The sequence below is a fragment of the Leucopleurus acutus genome (genome assembly GCF_964270905.1).
Source record: "Leucopleurus acutus genome assembly, chromosome: X".
Classification (NCBI taxonomy): Eukaryota; Metazoa; Chordata; class Mammalia; order Artiodactyla; family Delphinidae; genus Leucopleurus; species Leucopleurus acutus.
Window position 1 is genome coordinate 101,684,404 of NC_139148.1, and position 23,382 is coordinate 101,707,785.

The 23,382-nt window shown below is 37.4% G+C and overlaps 1 protein-coding gene across 6 annotated transcripts in view; it reads right to left on the reverse strand.

The window, feature by feature from the left end:
- The window catches only part of KLHL13 (kelch like family member 13), a gene marked incomplete at its 5' end in the record, with an annotated part of 111,924 nt that overhangs the window by 54,536 nt on the left and 34,006 nt on the right, over positions 1–23,382 (reverse strand). For 2 of the 6 annotated variants that reach the window (XM_082865390.1, XM_082865388.1), the window contains one exon: positions 4,894–4,973. The exons of 1 other annotated variant lie outside the window; for it this stretch is intronic. In XM_082865390.1, the coding sequence (XP_082721516.1) occupies positions 4,894–4,973 (80 nt within the window). Of the gene's footprint in view, positions 1–4,266; positions 4,365–4,893; positions 4,974–15,505; positions 15,572–17,253; positions 17,295–23,382 lie in introns of those variants that run through there. 3 more of the 6 variants (XM_082865387.1, XM_082865392.1, XM_082865386.1) reach the window with 3 other exon arrangements.

Genomic DNA, 23,382 nt, shown 5'->3' on the forward strand with positions numbered 1-23,382 from the left:
TATGATTTTCCATTAATAAGTGTTAAGCTAGCCCTTCTGCAAGTTCAGACAATGGAAATTCACAAGAAACATGCTACAGGAGTTACAGATGAGCGCTAAATTGCTCTGTGTTATTTATGTTATTTCTCCACATAATTTTGTTAGATTGAGCATATGTAGTAAAAAAACAAATTAAGCAGACGCAAACAAAAGTTTATGTATACACTAATTGTGAAAATATCTAACTAATTATATTCTTTTCTAATTTGAGAATATCAATTTGGGAAGTATTTTGCTAGATGAAAAGGATACCTAAGGTTTTGTTTTATTTTATTTTCAAGGTTGTATTTTATTCACTAAATTAGAAAAAAGACAATCTTAGGGGACAGAAAACATGTCAAATTTAGAAAGTGCATGTTTTAATTTTCACTGTCCTTTGAATCACCCACAAACAAGGAATATTTATATAGTATGACTAAATCTAGACAAATTATTGACAATTAAATAAAGCACCAGTTTTTCTAGGGAAATCTAGATACTGAATCTCAATGATAAAGTGATAGAAAATGATTTCTATAAAAGTCAGTGCTATTGGCACTTACTCTAAAATATATTTTACATAGTAAACAAAATAGTTGTAAACAGGATGCTAACTGAATACAAGTGTATCGGCTAAGAGAGGACAAGTCTAATTCACTAACACTCATTCTACACCCATTGTCTGGCTTGCTATGATTCACTGTTACATTGTGCTGGTTAATTCTTACCTATTGTCTTCCTCCTTGTGGCCACACCACTATTAGCGAGACTTAACTGCTTGTGAAGAAAGATAAAAAGATAGCTAATGCTAATTCTGTTCTCTTTCAGTGTGTCCTTGGAATCTAACAATACATTAACCCTATAACATCAGCCTGAAGGAATCATTTGCTGCCTGAAAACAATGAATACCAAAACACCAGAAAACCGCTTAGAAGTGACTGTCCTTTCAGCTTTATTAATTTAGGCAAATTGACAGGTTAATTTACATGGTTCACACCTGTCAGGAGCAGAGTCTACTAATTTAGCTTACGCTGACCAGGAGATACTCCTTCAGGCTAAGGTTGAACTTCAACCTTCTGCTGAACAGAGTGTAACACAAACACATCACTCAGATTTTGATCAAGACAGTCCCTTCAGAATTCCACATGGATGGCACACCACGCTTGCAAGTGTTCAAAACTGAAGCTGAAGGGAGACTCTACCTAATAGAGACTAAATAATATTTGGTAATCAAGCTATCTGGAGGCCAAAGGATTATCTTCCCAAATCTTTTGTCTTTATGATACTCCACTCTTCCCAAATCATATTTTAACACAATTTGAAAAGCACTTAATGCTATATAAGAAACTATTTTCCTTAATATTATCATAAACATTGTCTTTATCATCAATAAGTCTTGAAAATATGGAAAGGTTTTAACTCACGTTCATGTTCTAAACAAGCAGAAAGCAAGCCAACTTGGACTTTAAATCCACAAGGAAAAAAAAGCTTTTCTGTTCAATATTTGCAATAAGTAAAACATTCTCTATTCTAGCTTTCACTAGTGGATAGCAGCACTGCCCTATATCACCAGCATCAATGGAAGAGTTCTAGCCAGCAGCACCTACATTGAGTTTAGAAAGAAACCATAAGGAACCTTTATATTTCTCCATATTTGCTCCATTACTACAATACATTTTTACTACAAGCAAAAATATTTTATATTGAAATTTCAGTCTTTGAAAAAGCACCCAAGTCATCAATGAAAATCATGTAATATGTATTCGACAAATCACAGTAAATAACGATAAAACATTACAAACCAATACAAGCAAATATACCAAAAGATGCTTATATTAACTGGGAAGAATTCTATATTCAAGATAGTATTTTTAATGTTTATACGTAATTTCACAGGTAAATCCTAAAATATCACAATCTATCAGAGAGTCAGAGTTTAACTGCTCCATTTCAATGCAAAGACTTTAGACCCAAAAGACACAAGTAGCCATCTAATCTATGTTTGCCAACCCAACCGACCATGAGAGCAAACATGATGTTACTTGACCCAGGATTCTAACTTGCTCTTTACAATTTTTGAGTGAAAAATATGCTCAACTTAAATATCATCTGTGTGTAGAAGTGCTATGGAATATAAGGAAGCACTGATGAGAACAACATGTTAAACGTGGTATTTTTATTTCTGGCCCAGCAAGGCAATGAACTCTAAATCAGTCAAAAACGAAACAATTTATTTAAAACTTGATTTAAACTCCCCAAGCTAGTCTTCTTTTCCTATATTTAACATATATTCTCTGTGTATATTTACATAATATTTTAAACCTCATATTAATTTATTTATTAAAAAAATAAGTTAAGGCCAATTTAACAATACAGACCGTCACCATGTCAAAATAGTCCAGACTAACACCAGCTCCTCAAATATACTTTTCCATTCTACATATGTGTACTACCAACACTCAATGCCAACGTGCAAGATCTATGACATTTTCTGGCTTCTCTCATCTAAATCAATTCACTCATATCCCCAGGTCAAAGAGGTGAGGACTTAAAAGAAAGAAAGTGGTTCATTAAAGATGTTGTATTAAGCTGTATCTGAGCTTGTGGCTAGTATGGATTTAAAAAATGTAAGTATTTTTTAATCATCTCTAAAAATTAGCAAATCAGCTGCAACAGGGGCTACAAATTGGATCTTTTGGACAGTAAAATGCAGTAGGAATACTAGAATCATTAGTAACCATTATTAATTGTAACCTATTGATGTTAGTTTGGGGTGTGTATGTTTTGTTTTGATGATGAAGTTGCTTTTGGTAAATCTTTGGTCATTTCTCACCAGCTAAGATATATAAAGTCAACAGGCACATCTCATTTTCTCGAATTATTTGAAGGAGCTCCATTAACTTGTCACCTCCATTAATTTGCACTTTTGACAAATGCAGCTTTTGAGAAACAAACAGAGCTGATTTTTTTCTTTTTTCTTTTACAAATATAACTTAAAATTTTAACTTTATAGGAAACAGAGTTTAACACCCAGATAAAATAACCTGAAGCATCTCTAAGAAGGAATAGAAAAAATAATCTGAAAATGAAATGATGACAGGATTCAACTCTGAAATGTCCTCATTTTTCCTCGCTTTCCCGGGAATTGCTTCTCTTGGACTGAGAGCACAAGCACACTTCCTCAGCAGCTGAAAGCCTTTCAAAGAACCAGAGAGATACCACTGTGCATCTGAACCTCATATAAAACAAAAACTAAGTAATAAAATGGCAACTCACCAGATTTCTAAACACACAATGGACCTAAAGCGGGAAGAATTTTCCACATCTGTCCTACTGAAAAATATTTTAAAGGGAACACTTACAGTTAAGACAGACTTTCACTCAAAAGCTTTTCTCGTACAATTATTTAATAAAAAAAAAAGTCCAGCTTTCCCTCACTCCTTCCTCTACTAAAAAAAGATCACAGACAATACTTTAAAAGAATATTTTATTATATCTCCCAGATTTTGTTTTTAAAGCAACACTTTGCAAATTTAAAAAATAAGATTTTCAAAAATTCTAGAAAGACGTCCCAATATATTTCAGTACATATCTACTTAAAATAAATTTCTAAAATAGATATTTGTATAATATACTTTTCAACTCCATGTATATAAATAACTACTCATAGAACTATAATTTGCACAAATTCAAACTTATACTTCAGAACTCGAATTATAAAACTGAGAAAGATATAATATCAAACTTATTAATGTTCATACAGAACTCAAGTATCAAGTCCTCAATAAAAGACTCATTTTCTGATCAATGTGTTAACTCTGAATGTTTCAAATTCATCAAAAAATTATAGAAAGCATTTCCATATTTAACACATCAACATCAATCATAAGCAGTTTTTGTGCCATTACACAAAAGAAGTCATCTTAAGTATTTCAGATACACAAAAATTCAAAACATCCAACCAATGTAAAAGTTTATCCTTATGCAATTCCTTAGATATACCTTTAGACTTTCATCTTAGTAATTACATTACCATTAGGCACTTTAAATGAAAAGAAACATAAACTCCTAGAAAACCAAAACAATGGTAAAATGTGGGCATGCCAATATATTTAAATGTAAGCAAGCTTGAGGTTTTTAATCTTGTGGGGTTTTGGATGTTGCTGTTTGGGATTTTCTACCCCCTTTTGTCACAAGGTTGATTCATGAATGAAATCCCACTTTAATATCCTATTTTCTCTCACTTACATGTATGCTGGAGAAAGTGGAGTTGACCTGGATGTTTTAAGCACAGGAACTGGGAATTTCCAGATAGCAGGAGAGCTCGTTTTCCATTTCAATGGCATGTTGTCACCACGGTACTACAATAACAGTAAACAGCGTTTCCATAACAGACTACCAACTATGACTTCCATTCCACACTGTACTGACACAGCAGTGGCTGCCACGGAGAACAAGCAAACGATTCTGCCAGTGCCCTTAAACCGATGCTTCCAATCTGTAAAATAGGGCTGCAAGGTACCTCCTTTAAATCCTCCTGTCCCCTAAAGCAAATGATGATTCTATCGTTCGAACTCAACAATAGTGCCACCTCGTTAGGAAAGCGTTGACTGCAGTATAATTTTTTTGAAAAGACTGCACTGTGCATACCACACAATGCAGCTTTATTTGATAAAAGCGGCTAGGGTTTGGGGTGGTTTTTTTTTTTTTTTTTTTTTTTTTTGGTATTATTTTAAGCTTGCATTACCATTGTTCTACCTTAACAGGGATACTGCAGCACTGCACTATATTCTGCACCTATTAACCTGATTTCTGACCAATAGTAGCAGGAAAAAAAAAAATAGACGGGTTTCATATGAAAATGAAACAACATACCTACTCAGAATACACTTGTCATCCTCTGAACATTCTTCTTTTGAGCTGCAACAATACAAATGGGATATAAACCTCAGCATAGCCTTAGGCCACAGCTAATAGAGATCAGTGACTAAATTCGGCAGCCTGCTTTCCTCCTGTGCAAGCTCTGGCCACACAATACAAGAATGCCATTATGGGAAGAGCCCGTTTAAAAAAAATGCCAGTCTCTCTGTTTTCCAGTTAGAAGAAGGCAAAATGTAAGAACAAATATAAACTGCTGCAGAACTCTGCACGCTCTTCTAGTAGCTTCTGATTCAAGTTGCTCTCTCTTCCCTATTCTTATTTCCAAGCCAGGATGAGCAAAAATCTCATACATTTACAACATGCTGTGTGCTAACACGAATATCACTCTGTCTTCTGCAGCAGAGAAGTACAGAATAGCGTGCTCTTAATAGCAGTCCTCGGAGGGACGCTATCAACAATCTAATTCAGTGCTGCCCTCCCCTTCTTCTCTCCCCCTTTCCCTCCCCTTCACCCTCCTTCACGCCTCCCCCGCCCCCAAACAGCTCACAAATTGCCTAGAGGAGAGACACCAAGCAGGTGTCCAGCAGGGACCATTCCAGAGCTCAGCGGCGGGTCCGGTAACCTCTAGGGGTTAGTAACTGACAAGGAGGATCAAAAATTCAAGCTGCCGTCAAAGGGAGGTTGACGTATTTCATGAAAGTATCGGCAAATAGAGGCTTCATCTGTATTGTTTTAAAATACTGCCAGAAAATAGCGTTGTAAATGCCCAGAACGCGACTGGGTGTTTCAAGTTTCTGTTTAAAGCACCAAACTCACACACTTTCTACACAATTCAAAGAAGTGAAAATAGGATAAACCGGTATTATGCTGAACTCTTTATTCTCAGGTTGAAGAATTTTATTTCTGATGTAGGCAAGTCGCCATCACTAAATATCTACCCTCAATGCGTCCTTCCACCTTCTACCTAAAAACCGAATTACCCATCTTCATCAAATGCAAGCTTAATAAAGGAGGACCGCCATTGACATGAAAGCCGCTACCTTTTTAAAAACTCATCGCAGTGATGAAAAGCTCATATTTACTTTCAAGTGTATATTCAAACAATAAGCTTGTGCTTCCAACTTAAGTAGCTGGCTTTCATATGCTCTTTCCAAACGATTCCCAGTTTTTGAAAGATTGAGATTTAGTTCCTAAGAGGCTTTCTCATTTGTATTCAAAAAGCACAGGTAATTATTTCTGTAAGAAAGACACTGCTTTCAAAAATTGCAAAATACGTAATTTCATATACCAGAATACAGCGTGAAATCACCTAAGGTAATCACAAGTACCTTCAAGAACACATCAACATTCAACAATGTATTTTCCTATGAAATCCAACATATATGTATACGTAGTATATACATTCACGCATACATACCTAAGGAGAGAAAGCTTATTTTGAAACATTGACCAGTAATGCATAAACTTTATTAAATACTAAATAGGTCTCAGCCATCACTACCTCACAAATAATTTTTATTCAATCGATCAGACCCAAAAACACTGCACAAAAACTCAGTCAAGCAACTTAAAGGGTTAAATGATATTTCCAACTCTTTTCAGTACCCCCCCGCCAAAAACTGTCTCACAGAAGTCTTCAAAGGAATCAGAGAAAGGAATATTTATCAATATCTTAGTGGCCAAAATACATTTTAAAAGTTTTTTAAAAGTGCCACTGATACAAATAAACTGTAGTCAATATCTTACATTAGAAGGATTTGTATAATAATCTTAATAGTTAAGGAGCAAAAAGGTCCTAGGTACAATTGGCAGTGGTAACTTGTTGGAAACCCCAAGAAGGAAAACACACACAATACACACACGCGCGCACGCGTGCACGCACGTGCACACACACACACACACACACACACTCATCAAGCAAGTTTGGAATGTCTCATTCCAAAGCCCTGAAGCATTCTCAAACATTTGAAAATATAAAACAGCTACAAATTAGCTATATGGAGCCATTTTAGAGAGAAACTTCAATCACTTTCCAGCTTATGAAAATATTACAAAGTAGTAATTGCAAATGTAACTTCTCCTTCTGAGAACAAAGACCCCCAAACCTATGTAAAACCAAGGTAGTTAAGTGTTTTGAGTCTTTATCTGTGAAGACTACTCAATATTTATGAGGGGGAAATAGGGTGAATGTAGAGTTTTCCAAATTTCCAAGAGGGCAACCTCCCAAAACAGGCGAAGATCACCTTATTGCAAAGGTTCTCAAGTTATTACTCTACTACGAACAATCAACTGATTCAAAAAACCAACATATTCTTGGTCTAATCTCGTTCGTCTCCAAAGAAATCAACCAATACCACCAAATCATCTCTTAGACTTAATGTTCAGAACCTGTTTCTGTAGCACTCCAACGGTTGTAATATTTGTTCAAAGTGAAAAGAAAGACTGCTTTCTTCCACCCATCCTAAACACTCTTAAAGACCCCAAAACCCGAAAAGCATTATATCTGATGATGAGCATTTATTTATATTCATTTCTTTTGATTTAATAAATTGCTAGAAGTCATTTGTAATTCTCTCTCATGAGCAAACAACCAATATGCCAAAGGCTTTAAAAATAATTCCCTTAACTAGAAATATAGTTCATGAAATATAGTTTACACTATTAAATTGCTTAACAACACCATTCCTCATACGTCGTTTAGAAATAAACTTCAGCCAGGTAAAATCGCCCCAATTACAAATTAGCAGAGTCCAAATTAATCAGATTTTACTACCCTGATGGCGACTCTAGTAGCAACTACGGAGTGTAATTACCATTACATTCCAGAACTAAAAATGTTTTCACCTACAGAGTGAAAGGAAGAAAATGATTAAATATATATTTTAAACATAATTTTATGCAAGCTCAGCGGTCCCACTACTTTAATATTTAGACTGGGGGGAACCTCCCTGGTGGCGCAGTGGTTAAGAATCCGCCTGCCAATGCAGGGGACACGGGTTCGAGCCCTGGTCCGGGAAGATCCCACATGTCGCAGAGCAACTAAGCCCGTGCGCCACAACTACTGAGCCTGTGCTCTAGAGCCCACGAGCCACAACTACTGAGCCCGCGTGCTGCAACTACTGAAGCCTGCACGCCTAGAGCCCATGCTCCGCAACAAGAGAAGCCGCCACAATGAGAAGCCTGCACACTGCAACCAAGAGTAGTAGCCCCTGCTCGCCGCAACTAGAGAAAGCCCACATGCAGCAATGAAGACCCAACACAGCCAAAAATAAACAAGTTAATTAATTAATTAATTAAAAAAAATAGTTAGACTGGGAAATGTCAAACGCCCTCGTTCACATCACAGGAAACACTGATTTCATTTACAGAACACTTGGTTTCTATTATGGACAACTGCCTAAAATGGGATAGAAAGACAACATGCACAAAAGCTCTTCAAAACATTGTATGAACATCAATCACTCAAAAATACCTGTGAATGCGTATTTCAGAGCTGGAATAAAGAACAATGTTGGGACTTGGCCAAGGCCATGAAAGAAGTCATTCTTGGCCAAATCTTACAACACAGAATTCCCTGGTTCCCAAAGTAGAAAGAGAAGGTTTGTAGAACGTTTACAAATCATCTTGCTCAGTACCCTCATTGTATAGATGAAAAAACTGAAGCCCAGAGAAGTTAACTTGTCACACTACTAGCTAGTAGCAGAACTGGAACTAGAAACCAAATTCCATCTCCTAGTCTAGGACTCCTGCTCTAGAATCCCTACTGTCCTTTCTTCTCAATGAGACAGTTCCAGAAGATGTTTGTTTCCATATGAAGTGAACCACATTCTACAAATGTCTCAATGTATTCAAAAGAACTACAAAGAGTTATTTATTCCTCCAATTATATGTACACTCAAAGACAGACATGGGAAAGGAACACCAAAAATACAAACGTGTACAGAAAGACCATTTCCAAAATCTTAATTCCAGAAGGTGTTTAAGAATGATCAGGGAGAAAACGGTAAGAATCAAGCCAGTCATAGTATGAGAGAAAAGTGAAATATATAGCCAAGAGCCTCATTTTTTTCTCCATGTAAATGTTTCTAAATAACTTTATATGAAAGTTTAATTTGCTTACTGACTGCTACAGTTTGTCTCCAGTACCACCATCTCGTGAAATGAATTGACTAATATGTCACATATCTGACCTTTCTCCATATTTTCCCAATATTCCCTAAGAACTAACCTACCTTTTTCTTGCAAGTTTTGCTTAATCCCATGGTAAGTACAACTGAAGAATAATAGCATTAACCATCGTTTGTATGAGCAGGCGCTGTGTAATCTTCTGGAGTCCTGACAATGTCCCTTCAGACTAATCTGGGAGATCCATGTTATTCCTGTTGCTCAGACAAGACTGTAGATCATGCCAAATCGTGTGCTCTGTTTATATTCTACCAATCAGTAAAAGTACTTGGATGGCAACCAAGTAGGACTGTTAAACCCTTTAAAGCATACAAAAAGTTAACTTCTAGACAACAGAGCACAATTCTTAATACATTCAGGGCTCCTCATTACAGGAAATAGAACTGTTCACGCGAATGGCTATATATACTTAGGTGTGTGTGTGTCTCCTTTTCATTTGTTTTAGGAAATTGAATATCAAATACATTAAAAATTTCTTACTAGATACTCTGATATGTAGCCTTGTTCAGATCAAAATGGAAAATCCTAGACATTTCTCAAAGACAGCTGCTTCGGAAAGTCATTATTTCATCTTTTATAAGCACCTTCACACAAATCAATTTCCTTAACGGAACTGTGTGGACTCTTAGGGTCCCACAAAAAATTTACATAGATTATTGTAACCATGACTATGCCTTGGATTACTGTACACAATCTCCTTCACAATACAAACAAGTAGAAAAACACACTTGTGCAGGCACATACGCACATGTGTGTGTATATGCACAGAGAATTCCTCAGGCCATGATGGCATAAGTAATGTGAAGGGAAGTACTCTTCTGATCTTTAACATTTCCAAAGGAAAATATGGGTACTAAGCGTTTGTTTGTTTCTTTGTTTGCTTTGGGGGAGTCAGGTATAGAACAGCAATAAGAGGAGCTAGTAAGCTGATAAGGTAAGGGGAACAAAGGAGAAAAAAAGTAAGGGTGAGGAAGGTAATGGACTGGCTGGAGGGAGAATGGAAAGCCAGAATGGTAGTGGTTCCTGATGTTTATGTAGCACCTTTTGTAACTGGGGGTCAGATGAATGAGTTTATGAGGCTAAGATGGGAGCTGGTGTAGAAAGGACTGAGCAGGCAACAAGAGAGATCCAGCTGTTGGGGACCCAATGATCCCCAGATTCTGACTACCCTTAATCTCACTACGCTGAAAAAAGGATTTGCACTGAATGGGAAATTCAGAAGTCCTTGCCCTTCCTTCTTCTTTTTGTTTTCTGCAGTATCTATATTCTTTATGGCTTTTTTTTTTGGGGAGGGGGCTACCCTTGAGTTCTTCGTTCACATGATTCCCAAATCCATATGCCCAAGTAAGTCTTCATACATCCTTGACATGCATAACCTAAATTAATTCTTAAGTATTCCCGTGTATTAAAAAATGCCTTAGGGCTTCCCTGGTGGCGCAGTGGTTGAGAGTCCGCCTGCCGATGCAGGGGACACGGCTTCGTGCCCTGGTCTGGGAGGATCCCACGTGCCGCAGAGCGGCTGGGCCCGTGGGCCATGGCCGCTGAGCCTGCGCGTCTGGGGCCTGTGCTCCGCGGCGGGAGAGGCCACAACATTGAGAGGCCCGTGTACCGCCAAAAAAAAAAAAAAAAAAAATGCCTTAAAGCCCAAATCAAATTGTTTGGGTGTATTGGGAGGGGTAATGGTGGAAATCAATGATTTTTACATACATACTATCTATATACATGATTTTGCATTACCATTTTTAAATTGTTGAAAAAAGCCATTTACAGAGACAGTTTATGATCATCAAATAGGGATAATGTACCCAGGGCTCCAATAAGAGGCCTGCTGTTAGGACACCCCCGTGCTCCAGCTTTGCTTCTTTGTCTGCCTGAGATGCCTTCCCCAAACTCGTGCTCCTCCTTCAAGAAGGAATCCCTGAATCTTTATCTTCCTAATTGATCACTATTCCTGGCACATGGGAAAGCACTCAGTAAGTATTTGTTGAGTAGATTGGAAGCGAGACTTTTATAAGCAGAGTAGTGGTTAAACAAGAACTGTGTACTGAAGCCAGGATATATCCTGAAAAGTTTTAAAAATGCTGTTATTGATTCTGCTATGACTAAAAGCAGAGTTCAAAGTAAAAGGAATATCCATTTGTTAATTTGATAATTTTAGGCTATAAAGTCCTTAAAATGAAAAAAAAATTAAACATACACATTGTCTTGTTAAAAATAAGCATATGTTGAAGAAAATCACCCAGAACACATACTTTCTTAAGTAAAATAAAGGCGTCACTGACAGTGATGATGGATTGCTCTAAGGAAAAATCTCTGCTCTCACCTCAAATAATAATAATTTAACTGTTTAGTTGTCTCTCAACAACTTCCTAAGTATCTCCTTAAATTACATTTGGTAAATAAAATAGCCAAACTATCGTTAGAGTTTCTGATGTGTTTGTTTGATAAGTCTGCAAACTTATCAAAATAAAAATCTATTTAAAATGTGCAGTGTTACTCAAAAGAAAAGTTAAGAATATGGCTCTACTGACTAAAAATTATATGCATATAAAACTTTTCAAATAGTTTCACTGCTTTGTGGCATCAACTATAGAAGCAACACTACAAACTGTGCATGAAGACAAAGTAATAAGCAATATTACAATCTTAATTTTTGTAAATTATGAACTATGTTGATAAGAGTAAATAATTTCTAATAATGTTTATCTATAATGGTTGAAAAACTTTTTAAAATAATAAGCACATCACATACCTAAGTCTCAAAAGCATGCCAGTTAAAGAAAGTCAACATTTCCTATGTTATACATTCTTTCAGTAATACCTACATTTTTTACAAAACTCTGAGTTGCTGAAAGACCTTTAGAATAAGACATTTTCCTCAATATCCCAATTAAAATTAATGAAATAATGCTACTATCTTGAAAAAATCGTATTTATATCCTTTTATCTAAAGAGTTATTATAACATTCACATGCGTACCATGAATGTTACAGGCAAAACTGAGATCTAGGCGATTACCTAAGTCGTTCCACCTCTTCTCCCTGAGTATTTGTAAATCTTGGTTACAAATACTTAGGGTAATCACAATAATATTTTGCTAACCAGAAGCAAACACTTTCGTGAAAAGCTAATCCTAATGACTCACTGAGATTATACCACACTACTTAAATTTTCCATGAAAAAGGCCCTTTATATGCAATTGCTTTAATCTTGTTTTAAATATCTTAAAGTCCAAAAAAGGCTCAACTTCAGACTTGAACCTTATGACCCACTGCCATAACATGGGGACCAATAGTTTCCTTAAAGGTATAATTTAGAGTTACGATATCTGCCTACTATGGTGGTATTAAAGAGACTTAGCAAACAGTTCAATACCTCTATTTTCATGAGTATTTTGAGAACCTTCTCATTCTCTAATTTAGAGTTCTTCTCATGGGTAATTTTAAATTCTAAAGTTTTTTTTTTTTTTTTTTTTTTTGGCTGCGTCGCGTGGCTTGCGGGATCTCAGTTTCCAGACCAGGGTTGAACCTGGGCCACGGCAGTGAAAGCCCAGAATCCTAACAACTAGGCTACCAGGGAACTCCCTAAAGGCTTTTTTCTTAAAAGAAAGGCAGGGAGGGAGGTATAGAAACATTTATACTGCAAGATGCCAAATATATGGTAGCAAGTCTAAATTACAGAAGCTAGTGTGCAATTAAAAATTGCTATGTCTCAAAAACATATTTAGCAATTATGAAAATCCTATGGTGGAAGACATCATTAACTCATGTTATATAAAGTGTTCGTGTGTTACAAACTAACAACAGCATTGTTTTAGATTTATGTCTAACTTCATTACTTGGATGCAATGGTTGTCCAGTGGGGGAAATCCCTTCTTTTCCTTTATCTCATGTTGTACTACTAAGTAAAGTAAATGTGATTCTGACATGAGGGAATGAAAAACAGAATTCGTCTTCTAGGCTGACCCTAGGTTTTAGCTAGATGCAATTTAAATTTGGGGTTCCTGACTGCCTTCCTAAGTCTGTCTACTTCAACCAGTAGTTCAGAACCACTTCACGTCTTCAAAATCAAATATATGTTTTCAATAATCAGTTATTTCTCATGGAATTCTGAAGGTATACAACACTTGAGTAAAATACATCTTTAGCTAGCATATATTTATTCATTCATTCGTTATTCAGCTTGACCTAAGTCAGAGACACTGTTGAGCATTTTTATGTCTTCCACTACAGGGTCTGGCCACTTGGTTTGATGCTGTCCAGCCAGTAAACAAAAACATTTGTGTTTAGGGATTTCCAGAATCAACAGTTTTTGAGATTCAGATCTGTAAAGCACAGACCAACATAACTTGTATTCCAAAAAGGGTGAAGAAGCAGCAAGATGGAGCTTAAACTGATACTCTAAACAGGGAACAAGCATTAGCCAATTGATTAATTAGGACCACGTTTTCGCATTTGTCAACTAAAATGCATTTGTTTATACTGAGGCCTCTGTAGTATATTAGCCGTTCCTGACAGTGTAAGATAGGCTCCTTGAACTTCACAAACACCAAAATCAATCCACTCACTATGCCAAGACCAAAACCTGTAGAGAAGACGTGCGAGCTGAATTCGCTCAATCATCAGTGAGTACCGAGAAGTGATGACTTTGCTAGATGTTACAAGTATACAACAGAACACATGTTCCCCAGCCACAAATCCCTTAAAATCTAATCGGGCCGACTGCGTATTCACGTATGAAACATGAGTAAGCATAAATATATTGCTGCCGTTAAGCCTTAACCATCCAGAATCCTAGATGGTCTAGTGTTTTTAAAAATTAAAAATTAAATTGAAAACAACTGGGATAGGTTAATTCTTAAAAATATTAAAAGTCACTTGTTTTTCACCTTTTGGGGGCAATGTTTCTGCTCTTTATCTTCCTCGAGTCGAAAACGAACACAAACCTATTTAAACTACCTCGCAGTCACCATAATGCACAACATCTATTGTGATATGCCTCCAATGGAGATATGGCAAGGTGTGCAAGCAACAGCTGTCATTCCTCACCCCTGCCTGACTCCCGCCCCCATAGGCCTCGACATGGAACTTGGATGCTACCAAGAGAAAAGGGGCTCTTCTTTACCTTCCGATGTATACCAAGAGAAAAGTCCTATACCTTTTTTTTTAAACATCTTTATTGGAGTATAGTTGCTTTACAATGTTGTGTTAGCTTCTGCTGTATAACAAAGTGAATCAGCTATACATATACATACATCCGTCATATCCCCTCCCTCTTGCGTCTCCCTCTATTTATTTTACATTTGGTAGTGTACATGTGTCCACGCCACTCTCTCACTTCGTCCCAGCTTACCCTTCCCCCTCCCCGTGTTCTCAAGTCCATTCTCTATGTCTGTGTCTTTATTCCTGTCCTGCCCCACTAGGTTCTTCAGAACCTTTTTTTTTCTAATTTTAGATTCCATATATATGCATTAATATACGATATTTTTCTCTTTCGGACTTACTTCACTCTGAATGACAGACTGTAGGTCCATCCAAAACGTCCTACACCTTGAAGCTCTCCAACTTTAGCATGCTTAAGAATCATCTGGGCTGAATACTGAACATGTACAAGTCTGGAAGTGAGAAGCAGTACTCTGTATGTTAAACAAGGAATCCAGCTGATTTGCATGCCTGGTCTACTCAACTTGGAGAAACCCTGCTTTAAAAGTCAAGGTGGCCCACCCCCACTCAGGATGACCCCGGTCAGAATGAGGTTCTGCTTTCTGTCTCAGTGCCTGGCCTTCCTCAGCGTATCAGCATTGGCTGCTCACCAATCGTTGTCTGTCCCCACTGTCCATGGCTATTATCTTGCCCTCCCACTCTCCAGACCCTTCCAGGTCTGGGAGAGTCTGAAAGCAAGGTCTCCAGCTGGCGGACAGATTTGGAGGTGGACAAACAGACACATGAAAAGTGGGAAACTGTGAAGTACAGCAATTAGGAAACAGAGGTAGTCTGAGTTACACTGATTGTGCAGTACAGGGTAGAAGTTAAAGACTTGTTTTAAACTTTTTCAGTGAGGAAGGGTGCCGAAGAGGACAGAGCTGGGCACGTGTGATCTGCTTGTAGCTCTGCCACAAACTTGTAACCTCTCGTGTTAGCCTCCGTAAAATAGGGAAGATGCCAGACTCACAGCAGTGTGATGAGAACCAACTGAACTTGTGTTTGTGAAAGCACATTGGAAAATATAAAGCACAATACAATGATGTGTGGTATTTCTTTGATGAAATAATTTCTTTTTTTGTCTTAATAAACACAGTACCCTAGACGTTATTGAAAGTTTCTTTGATGACTGAATGGCTTCTAGTACCTCAGGGTCTTTTTTATGAAAATAAATTCTCATTGACAAAAAGGTAGAAGAAAATGCAGACCCTTAGACATACCCTGAAGTTGATTTTTTGAATATATCCTTGAAATCGGCTTGTTTTAAAGATAATTGCCTCCGTCTCCTGAAAGTGGAGTGCAAAAAAAAAAAAAATCTGGTTAATTGTGGCTTTATTGTATGTAGTTCAAAATTTTCAAAGCATACTCTGCAAATATTTTACTATAAATTAATAAACCATATTTATAAATCCTGAACAGTTAAGACTACACAGAACAATTTAAAAATATGTGAATTAACTTTAAAAAAAACCCTTAACTAGCAAACCATAAGATTCTATTTGTTTTTATCTACACTCTCTTAATGTTTCAGAAAGTCTGGAATAAAGATTGACATTGAATACAACATTTACTGGCAGCTGATCTAAAAGACTAAACTAGACAAATCTGGACACAAGGAAACACTTTTCCAGTAAATATATACTCAGCCTTGGAATGCTTTGTCATTTTCTAGCTTTTTAAGCCTAAAGTTCAATTCTTTGCTGATATACTGTTTTGCCATAAAAACCAGAAAGCAAATGGCACAAGCTTTCAGAGAACAGATGGCTAATGTTCTTCTAGGTTCATTTACTACATTTTCTTACTTTCATACTGCTTGTAATTAAGAAAAAACATATAAATAGATGTATTGTTTCCTAACGAGAAGATTTTGTTTTTGTGAAGTTCTGTCATATACCTAACTCCTTTGGGCTAATACAAAAGGCAACGATGAACAGACATACTTCTGGTACTGCCTCAGGAATGCAGTTTTAAAAATAGAGACTACTACAGAAGCACTGCAGTATATGCTGTCAACACGCTTAAAACATTAAAGTATGCTGGCAGGTGTTTGAGGAGCTCTGACACAAAATTCAATTTATTTACATTTATTTCATTTATGTTGCTATTAGCTTAGAGAAAGTAAACATTACTAATCATTACCTTTGTCTAACTTTTTCTTCAAAATAAACAGATTTGGTATTTTTCTGGGTCATCTCACAAGCACTATTGCATTATTAAAGTCACAACTAAATCAGTCATAGTCTAATAGTATCTTTAAAAAGACCTTGGCAGAAACCTTATCCAGAATGTTATTCTACATCTAATGACTTGCTATGCAAAAGGTAGGTAGCAAGTACTTTTTTTTAAATGATAAATTCAAAACAGCTTCTCCTTAATAGCAATACTATTTCAAAGTCTACTTTTACTATACACACAAAAATTATTTTTGAATCATAAAAAGCTACAATGGGTTAAATTCATATTTGTCATATCTTAGTAATAAACCTCACCAAGCAAATAACAATTATATATATTTTTGGCTTAAAAATACATTAAAGTATCTTTAAATACAGATTATTTTATATTCCTATTAATATTATTCCTTTCTTTTGTGTATTTAAGAAGAATCTGGTGTGCCACCTTCTGGTAACTGAGTGAAATTATGTATCTTCACACAAGTCACTATTCTTTATTTTAACTTTTAAAAAAATATGTATTTCTTAACCTGTATTACATTTAAGCTATATAAATAAATCTATACCATAGTCTGAAATAAAGTAAAATTTCCCTAGTGATTTTTTTTTTTAAAAATCAAGCTTTACACATGCTTCCTATGATTTTTCCATGGTTACCAATATGTCTCCTGAATTCTACAATACATATAAAATTGATTTTTGAACACCGTTTCACAGCCACATATGAAAACAACAGGCTTGCCATTTTAATGAATAAGTAACAGCAGTAAATAAAGAAAAAGAAGTTCTCTTACCAATAAGCCCATTTTTCTCTTAAGGTTTGAACTCTCATCATTTGTCATGTTCTTGTGGATCCCTCTCTCATCAAATTCTCTGGAGTTTTAAAGTTGAGAGCTGTGATGCACAGCTAGGCTCCTCTACATAGTAGCGCACCCCAGTGCATCTGCCTGGTATAACACTTCACAGTTGTAGCTCCCAAAAGCAGAAACAAGCTTTATGTATTCAAAACCTATGCACCGCACACCTTCCCTCGGTAGGAAATTGTAGTCAGCGTGGTTGAACTATTTACATTTCTTATCTTAACTCCCGATCCGATATGAAGATCAGAACCACATGAATCTCGAGCTTAGTTACAGTAAACTGAACAAGAACAGTGCGTTCATCTTCAGAGCAGAGGTGGGGTGAGACAAATACTAACACCAGGAGATCTGACTGAGAAAAAAAAAAACCAAACATGTTGATCTTATTTTTCAAGGGTCACTGTCCTGATATTTGTCATATTACCTTAAATCTTTATTATCTTTAACTCTTCCCTCTCCCAGTCCCTAGTAGCCAACCAATAACTCCTATCCTTTATTCTTTATCAATTTTCCAGGAATCTAACCCCTACTGTTTCTTTGTTTTTTAACAAATGAACTATTTCCCAAAAAATGCATATAACTGGCCTCTCTGCATCTCCCATCTTTAATCTAGCAATCACATTGCTTCTAGATGACTCTCTTAAAATACAACTATACATGGCGTAAATTAAATGTGCCAAAAATATTTTATTCAACAAATATCTGTCAAGAACTTGCCACACGTTAGGTAGGTACTCTGTTAGGTGATATGGATGACATGGTGAATAAGACACAATCCCGTGCTTTCAGGAAGCTTCTAGTTGAGTGAGGGAAGCAAACATGTACTCTGACAGCACAAAATATGGTGTAGAAGTTTTAGCAGCATAAGCCCAGGATTCTACAGCAGCAGAGGAACAATGAAATTAGTGCTGCAACTGAGGCTGAAGAATGAGGCATTCACCAGGTGGACTCCAGAAAAAAGTCTGTGCAGAGACACACACAGGTTTGAGGATTACAACATGTTGGAGAATCAGGAAAGTCTTCAGTACAAAGGGAAGGAGCTTCAGGTGCATGGTGTTGAGGGGAGTGGGTTTTAAGATACACAGAACCACATCACAGAAGACCTTACGTGCCAGCAAAGAGGTTTGGATTTTATCCTATGAGCTATGAGAAGCCATTTCTTGAAAGAGTGGATCACTCAAGGAATTAAACACCTACGCCCAACACGCGAAACTCAAGACAAGCCTGCCAACCTACTCTTCTAATTCACAGCCTAGTATCTCCTAACACCAACTTCCCATTCTATACCTCACAAGCCCGCTTTGTTCTTCCTCTCCTTTGCTCCAGAGGTCCTCCTGCAAGAAATCCCTTCCCCGGTCCACTTTTCTAAACTCCATTCATCCCTCTAGACCCAACTCAAATTGCATTCTTTTCTGTGATGTCTTCCATGGTAATCTGAGTCTGCAGTTTATAAACGTTCCTCCATCACAAGGACCATACTATGCATTCTTCCTAAAGCACATAATGCACACAATGTTCAAGGAACTTTTCTGACACTTTATAAAGTGAAGCAAGATGGCAAGGAAAAGACACTGAGGCAAAAGCCAGAGCATGAGGGTAAGTGGCCAGACTCCACGGCACACACTAATCTCACTAACTTTCTTCATCACTCTCAAGCCTAAAAAGCAAAGAATATGGATGCAAGAGAACTAGATCTGGATTGGGCAGCAACTCTGCGTTACTATGCAACATTGTTGGCTGTATATATCACAGCTCTGGTTCAAAACCTCCAGAGAATTGATAAGAAATGGATACCAACAGAACAGCTAAATGATGGGAGCTGTGATCTTTGGAAGAAAAGAGTTGGGGGTGGGGGAGCTGTTATTGTTGCTTTACTACTTGCAGTAAAACAAGAGAATTCACCTGAAGGTCCACACCATAAACAAAAAGGATTCATGAAGACCACAGAAATAGATGGGAGAGTGAGGACAGGGGATTGGATCCTGAAGGTTTGGAATCTCATGAAGAATTAAGGGAGAACATCCAAGTGTAAGAAGGGGGTTGTTAAAAAAGGGATAATAGTGTTAGCTGGGAGATTAATCTAGGATAAGAAGCTTTACCAGAGAAACGTGTGCTGGGGTGTAAATATTTAGCGTTCTCTTGCTGTGGAACCACACCCCATTATGCTCAGTGTCAAACAGACAAGCTCTCGTTGAAGTTGGCATTTAGCATTCAGCTTTGTCTCATCCTTTTTATGTATACATAATTTCTTACATTTATGCAATGATGCAAAAACCATGGTGCTTTCTTTCATTTGCCAATAAAAAATCTTTTCATCTTCTTCAAGCACTTTATGTTAAAGTGGGTTAAGAGGATTCTGCCAATAATTTCAAAAAGTAGTTAATACTTTAAAATATTCTCTCAATGACTTAAAAATGCCCTAGATAAAATCTATCTACACCTTCTTGTTTATTGAGTGCAAAAACTGACCACTTTTCCTTTCCACTAACTTGTAAGGAAAAAATTCAAATACAGAAAAAAATGGAAGAATGTGATTTTGGATGTGTGCCACACTTTTCTCAAGAAATCTTCAAAAAAGGGCAGTATTTAGGGGACATAAAAATGATTTAATCCACTGGGTCTTTGGAAGAATGTTTTAAAACTATGTATCAATGGTACCATATATTTTATTTATTTTTATTTATTTATTTTTGGCTGCATTGGGTCTTCGTTGTTGCGTGCGGGCTTTCTCTAGTTGCGGCGAGCAGGGGCTACTCTTCATTGCGGTGCACGGGCTTCTTATTGCGGTGGCTTCTCTTGTTGTGGAGTACGGGCTCTACGTGCGCGGGCTCCAGTAGTTGCAGCACATGGGCTCAGTAGTTGCAGCGTGCAGGCTCTAAGGTGTGTGGGCTTCAGTAGTTGTGGCACGCGGGCTCAGTAGTTGGGGCTCAGGGGCTCTAGAGCGCAGGCTCAGTAGTTGTGGCACACAGGCTTAGGTGCTCCGCGGCATGTGGGATCTTCCCGGACCAGGGATCGAACCCGTGTCCCCTGCACTGGCAGGCGGATTCTTAACCACTGTGCCACCAGGGAAGTCCGGTACCATAGATTTTAAAACAAAGAGAGAATAAGCCAGACCATTTCAACATTTAGTTTTGTGGAAAACAAAACAATTGCTAGAGTATTTCCCTCAGACCTGGCAGAAAAAAAAAGCAATAATCATTTTATATTAGCTTTGAACTAGAACAGGTGTTTTATTCAAATTCACATGAACTAGTTCATCTAGAAGTTGTAAAAGGCGAAAAGAGGGTAGTAACTACCTCCTGGTAGTCCACAGTAATTGGACATTATTTTTGATGATAGGGTCTATATTAATCAAGTATAAATAATTCACTTACATTCTATTTAAAATAGCATCATCATCGTGTCATCTCAAGTATAGCAGTACTCTTCTCATTTCTTCTTTCATCCTCCTTCTTACAGCAGGATGAGTTGGATGGTTTATAGAGTTTTCTGTTGTGTGGAAATATTCTTAGATGGTATATTTTCAGAAACATTGATCTAAAGAAGGGATGGCCAGGGGTATTTATATTGGGAGCAATTGCTCATATGTCTATAGCCCAGAAGTGTATATTTCAGGTGAATTATCAGATTCCAGTAGTATGGCCACTCTATCTCATGGGAAAGGTGGGGTCAAAAGGAAGAAAATGAATGGAAGCCTCCTTTTCTGTTACTAATAACTCTGCCTGTACTGTCATTGGCTTGGGAAAAACGGCAAAGGGAGTAGAAGGCCACTGTTTCAGAACTTCCCATTCCTAGTTGAATGAGTCATAACCGTCTTATATATTCCTAAAATGTAACAAAACTCAGGTCATACCACTATATGGTAACACAAATGATTGAGGCTAAGTCATGAGTAATTCAAACTACCTAAGAGATGTCAATTATTCAAGGCTGACGATAAAATATAACAACTCATAGCTTACCAACCTAAGTCTTAAATTCATTACTATTTAATAGCTATAGTGAGAACTGGAAAGAAGCTAAGTTATACATGGTAGACGATTGGGAAGGAAGAAATGTTATCATGTTAAGTTTGGAAACATAGACACAAGCTAAATGACATTCCACAGTCAGAAGGGCAGACATACGGAGTTAATAAAGAAGTAAGAATATTTCCACTTGTCAATAACTTTTCAACCTAATTTCCCTATCTAGATACTCCACAAAGTATTTTACTTCTTTTAAGTGTTAAGTGATAGTCTCACCCAGCAGAATTCCAAGTTAAAAAGTTTATTATACTTGTTAATTTTTAAATTTTTTTTTTTTTTGCGGCACCACGTGGCATGCAGGACGCGGGATCTTAGTTCCCTGACTAGGGATGGAACCCATGGCCCCTGCTGTGAAAGCGCGGAGTCCTAACCACTGGACCGCCAGGGAAGTCCCAATACCTCTTAATTTTTAAGAGTCTCGTTTTCATTTTCACCCCGACCCTGAGGTAGGCAGTGCAGATGTTAACATCCCCATTTTCCTAGTGAAGAGACACTTATTAAATGACTTGGCTCAAGTGACATAGCTGCTAAGAGAACTGGAAAACAAGAATTTAGGTCCCCTGACATCTAATTCAGTGTTCATTAGTCACCTCTGTATTGTACTAATAATTAAAAAGAGACAAACATGACTTCTAAACATCACCAAAAAGGGGAAAAAGGGGTCTTCTCACACTGATCATGAGGAAGTAAATGGCCACAGGACAGAAAGAATAGGCCATGAAGATATAGGATGCTATATGACTAAAGGTGCAGAACGATCCACGTACACCTATGGCAGAAATACCCTCCCAAAGCCAATTCGCAGAGCTCTCTTATGCCCCTCAATGAGCAATTTCTTGCAATAGACCTCAAATGCGCCATACTCTCTCACACCCCAGTGGCCTTACATATGATATTCTCTCCACTTGGAATTCCCTGCCCTCCTTGTCTACCAAAGCCAATTTCTACTCATACTTAAGTGTCCAACCATACCTCCTTCCATGAAACCTTCCCTCACATCCCTTAGCAGATTCTGGTGCTAGGTTTTGTAAACTCCCATAGCACTTTGAATATTACAGCTCCTGTCACCTTGGATTATAACTGTTTCTATAAACAATACACTAGACTATAAACTCCTGAGAGTGGTGGTTGGGTCTTTCTTATGTTTTTATTACACTTTACTCAGGGCCTGTCACATATAGTAACCCAATTATAGGAGGCAATTTTAGTGAAATCAAGTCAGCAGAGGTAAGTTCTTCTCTCCTCTACAACTAAGCATTGTTTTCAGATGATAATTAAGCAAGAAATCATTAAAGAGTCTTATCCTTCTAAAGGTGTTCAGAACGAGCCTTCCCAAAATGTACCACTTTTGTATGAGGATTATTTTGAGCTAAAGGCAATCAAGATTCTGCAGGCTCAAGAGAAACGTTTGCCCCTCCCTTAACTACCTAGAAGAATTTAAATTGGGGGTCTTTTCCAGAATAAGCTATTACTTAGAGATAAATTTTATCTGAGTGGCCCAGTGTATGTCAGGGCAAACACCTAATTACCCAACATCTGCTCTTCTTCTAGTTCTGTGAATTACCCTCCCATCCTTGGAAGCCCCAGGGCCCTATCCCATTCCCTAGCTCAGGATGGCATATATATGTCATTTTACCTTTCTATCTTTGAACCTCTCATGTATGTGGGGTTCTCATACATACAAAATTAAATTTGACTTTCTCCTATTAATCTGTCACATGTCAGTTTAATTCTTTTTTATTTTTTATTTATTTTTATTATTTTTTTAATTTTTGGCTGCGTTGGGTCTTCCTTGCTGCGTGTGGGCTTTCTCTAGTCCCGGTGAGTGGGGCGTACTCTTCGTTGCGGTGCACGGGCTTCTCATTGCGGTGGCTTCTCTTGTTGCGGAGCACGGGCTCTGGGCGCTCGGGCTTCAGTACTTGTGGCACACAGGCTCAGTAGTTGTGGCTTGCAGGCTCAATAGTTGTGGTGCGCGGGCTTAGTGGCTCCGCGGCATGTGGGATCTTCCCAGACCAGGGCTTGAACCCGTGTCTCC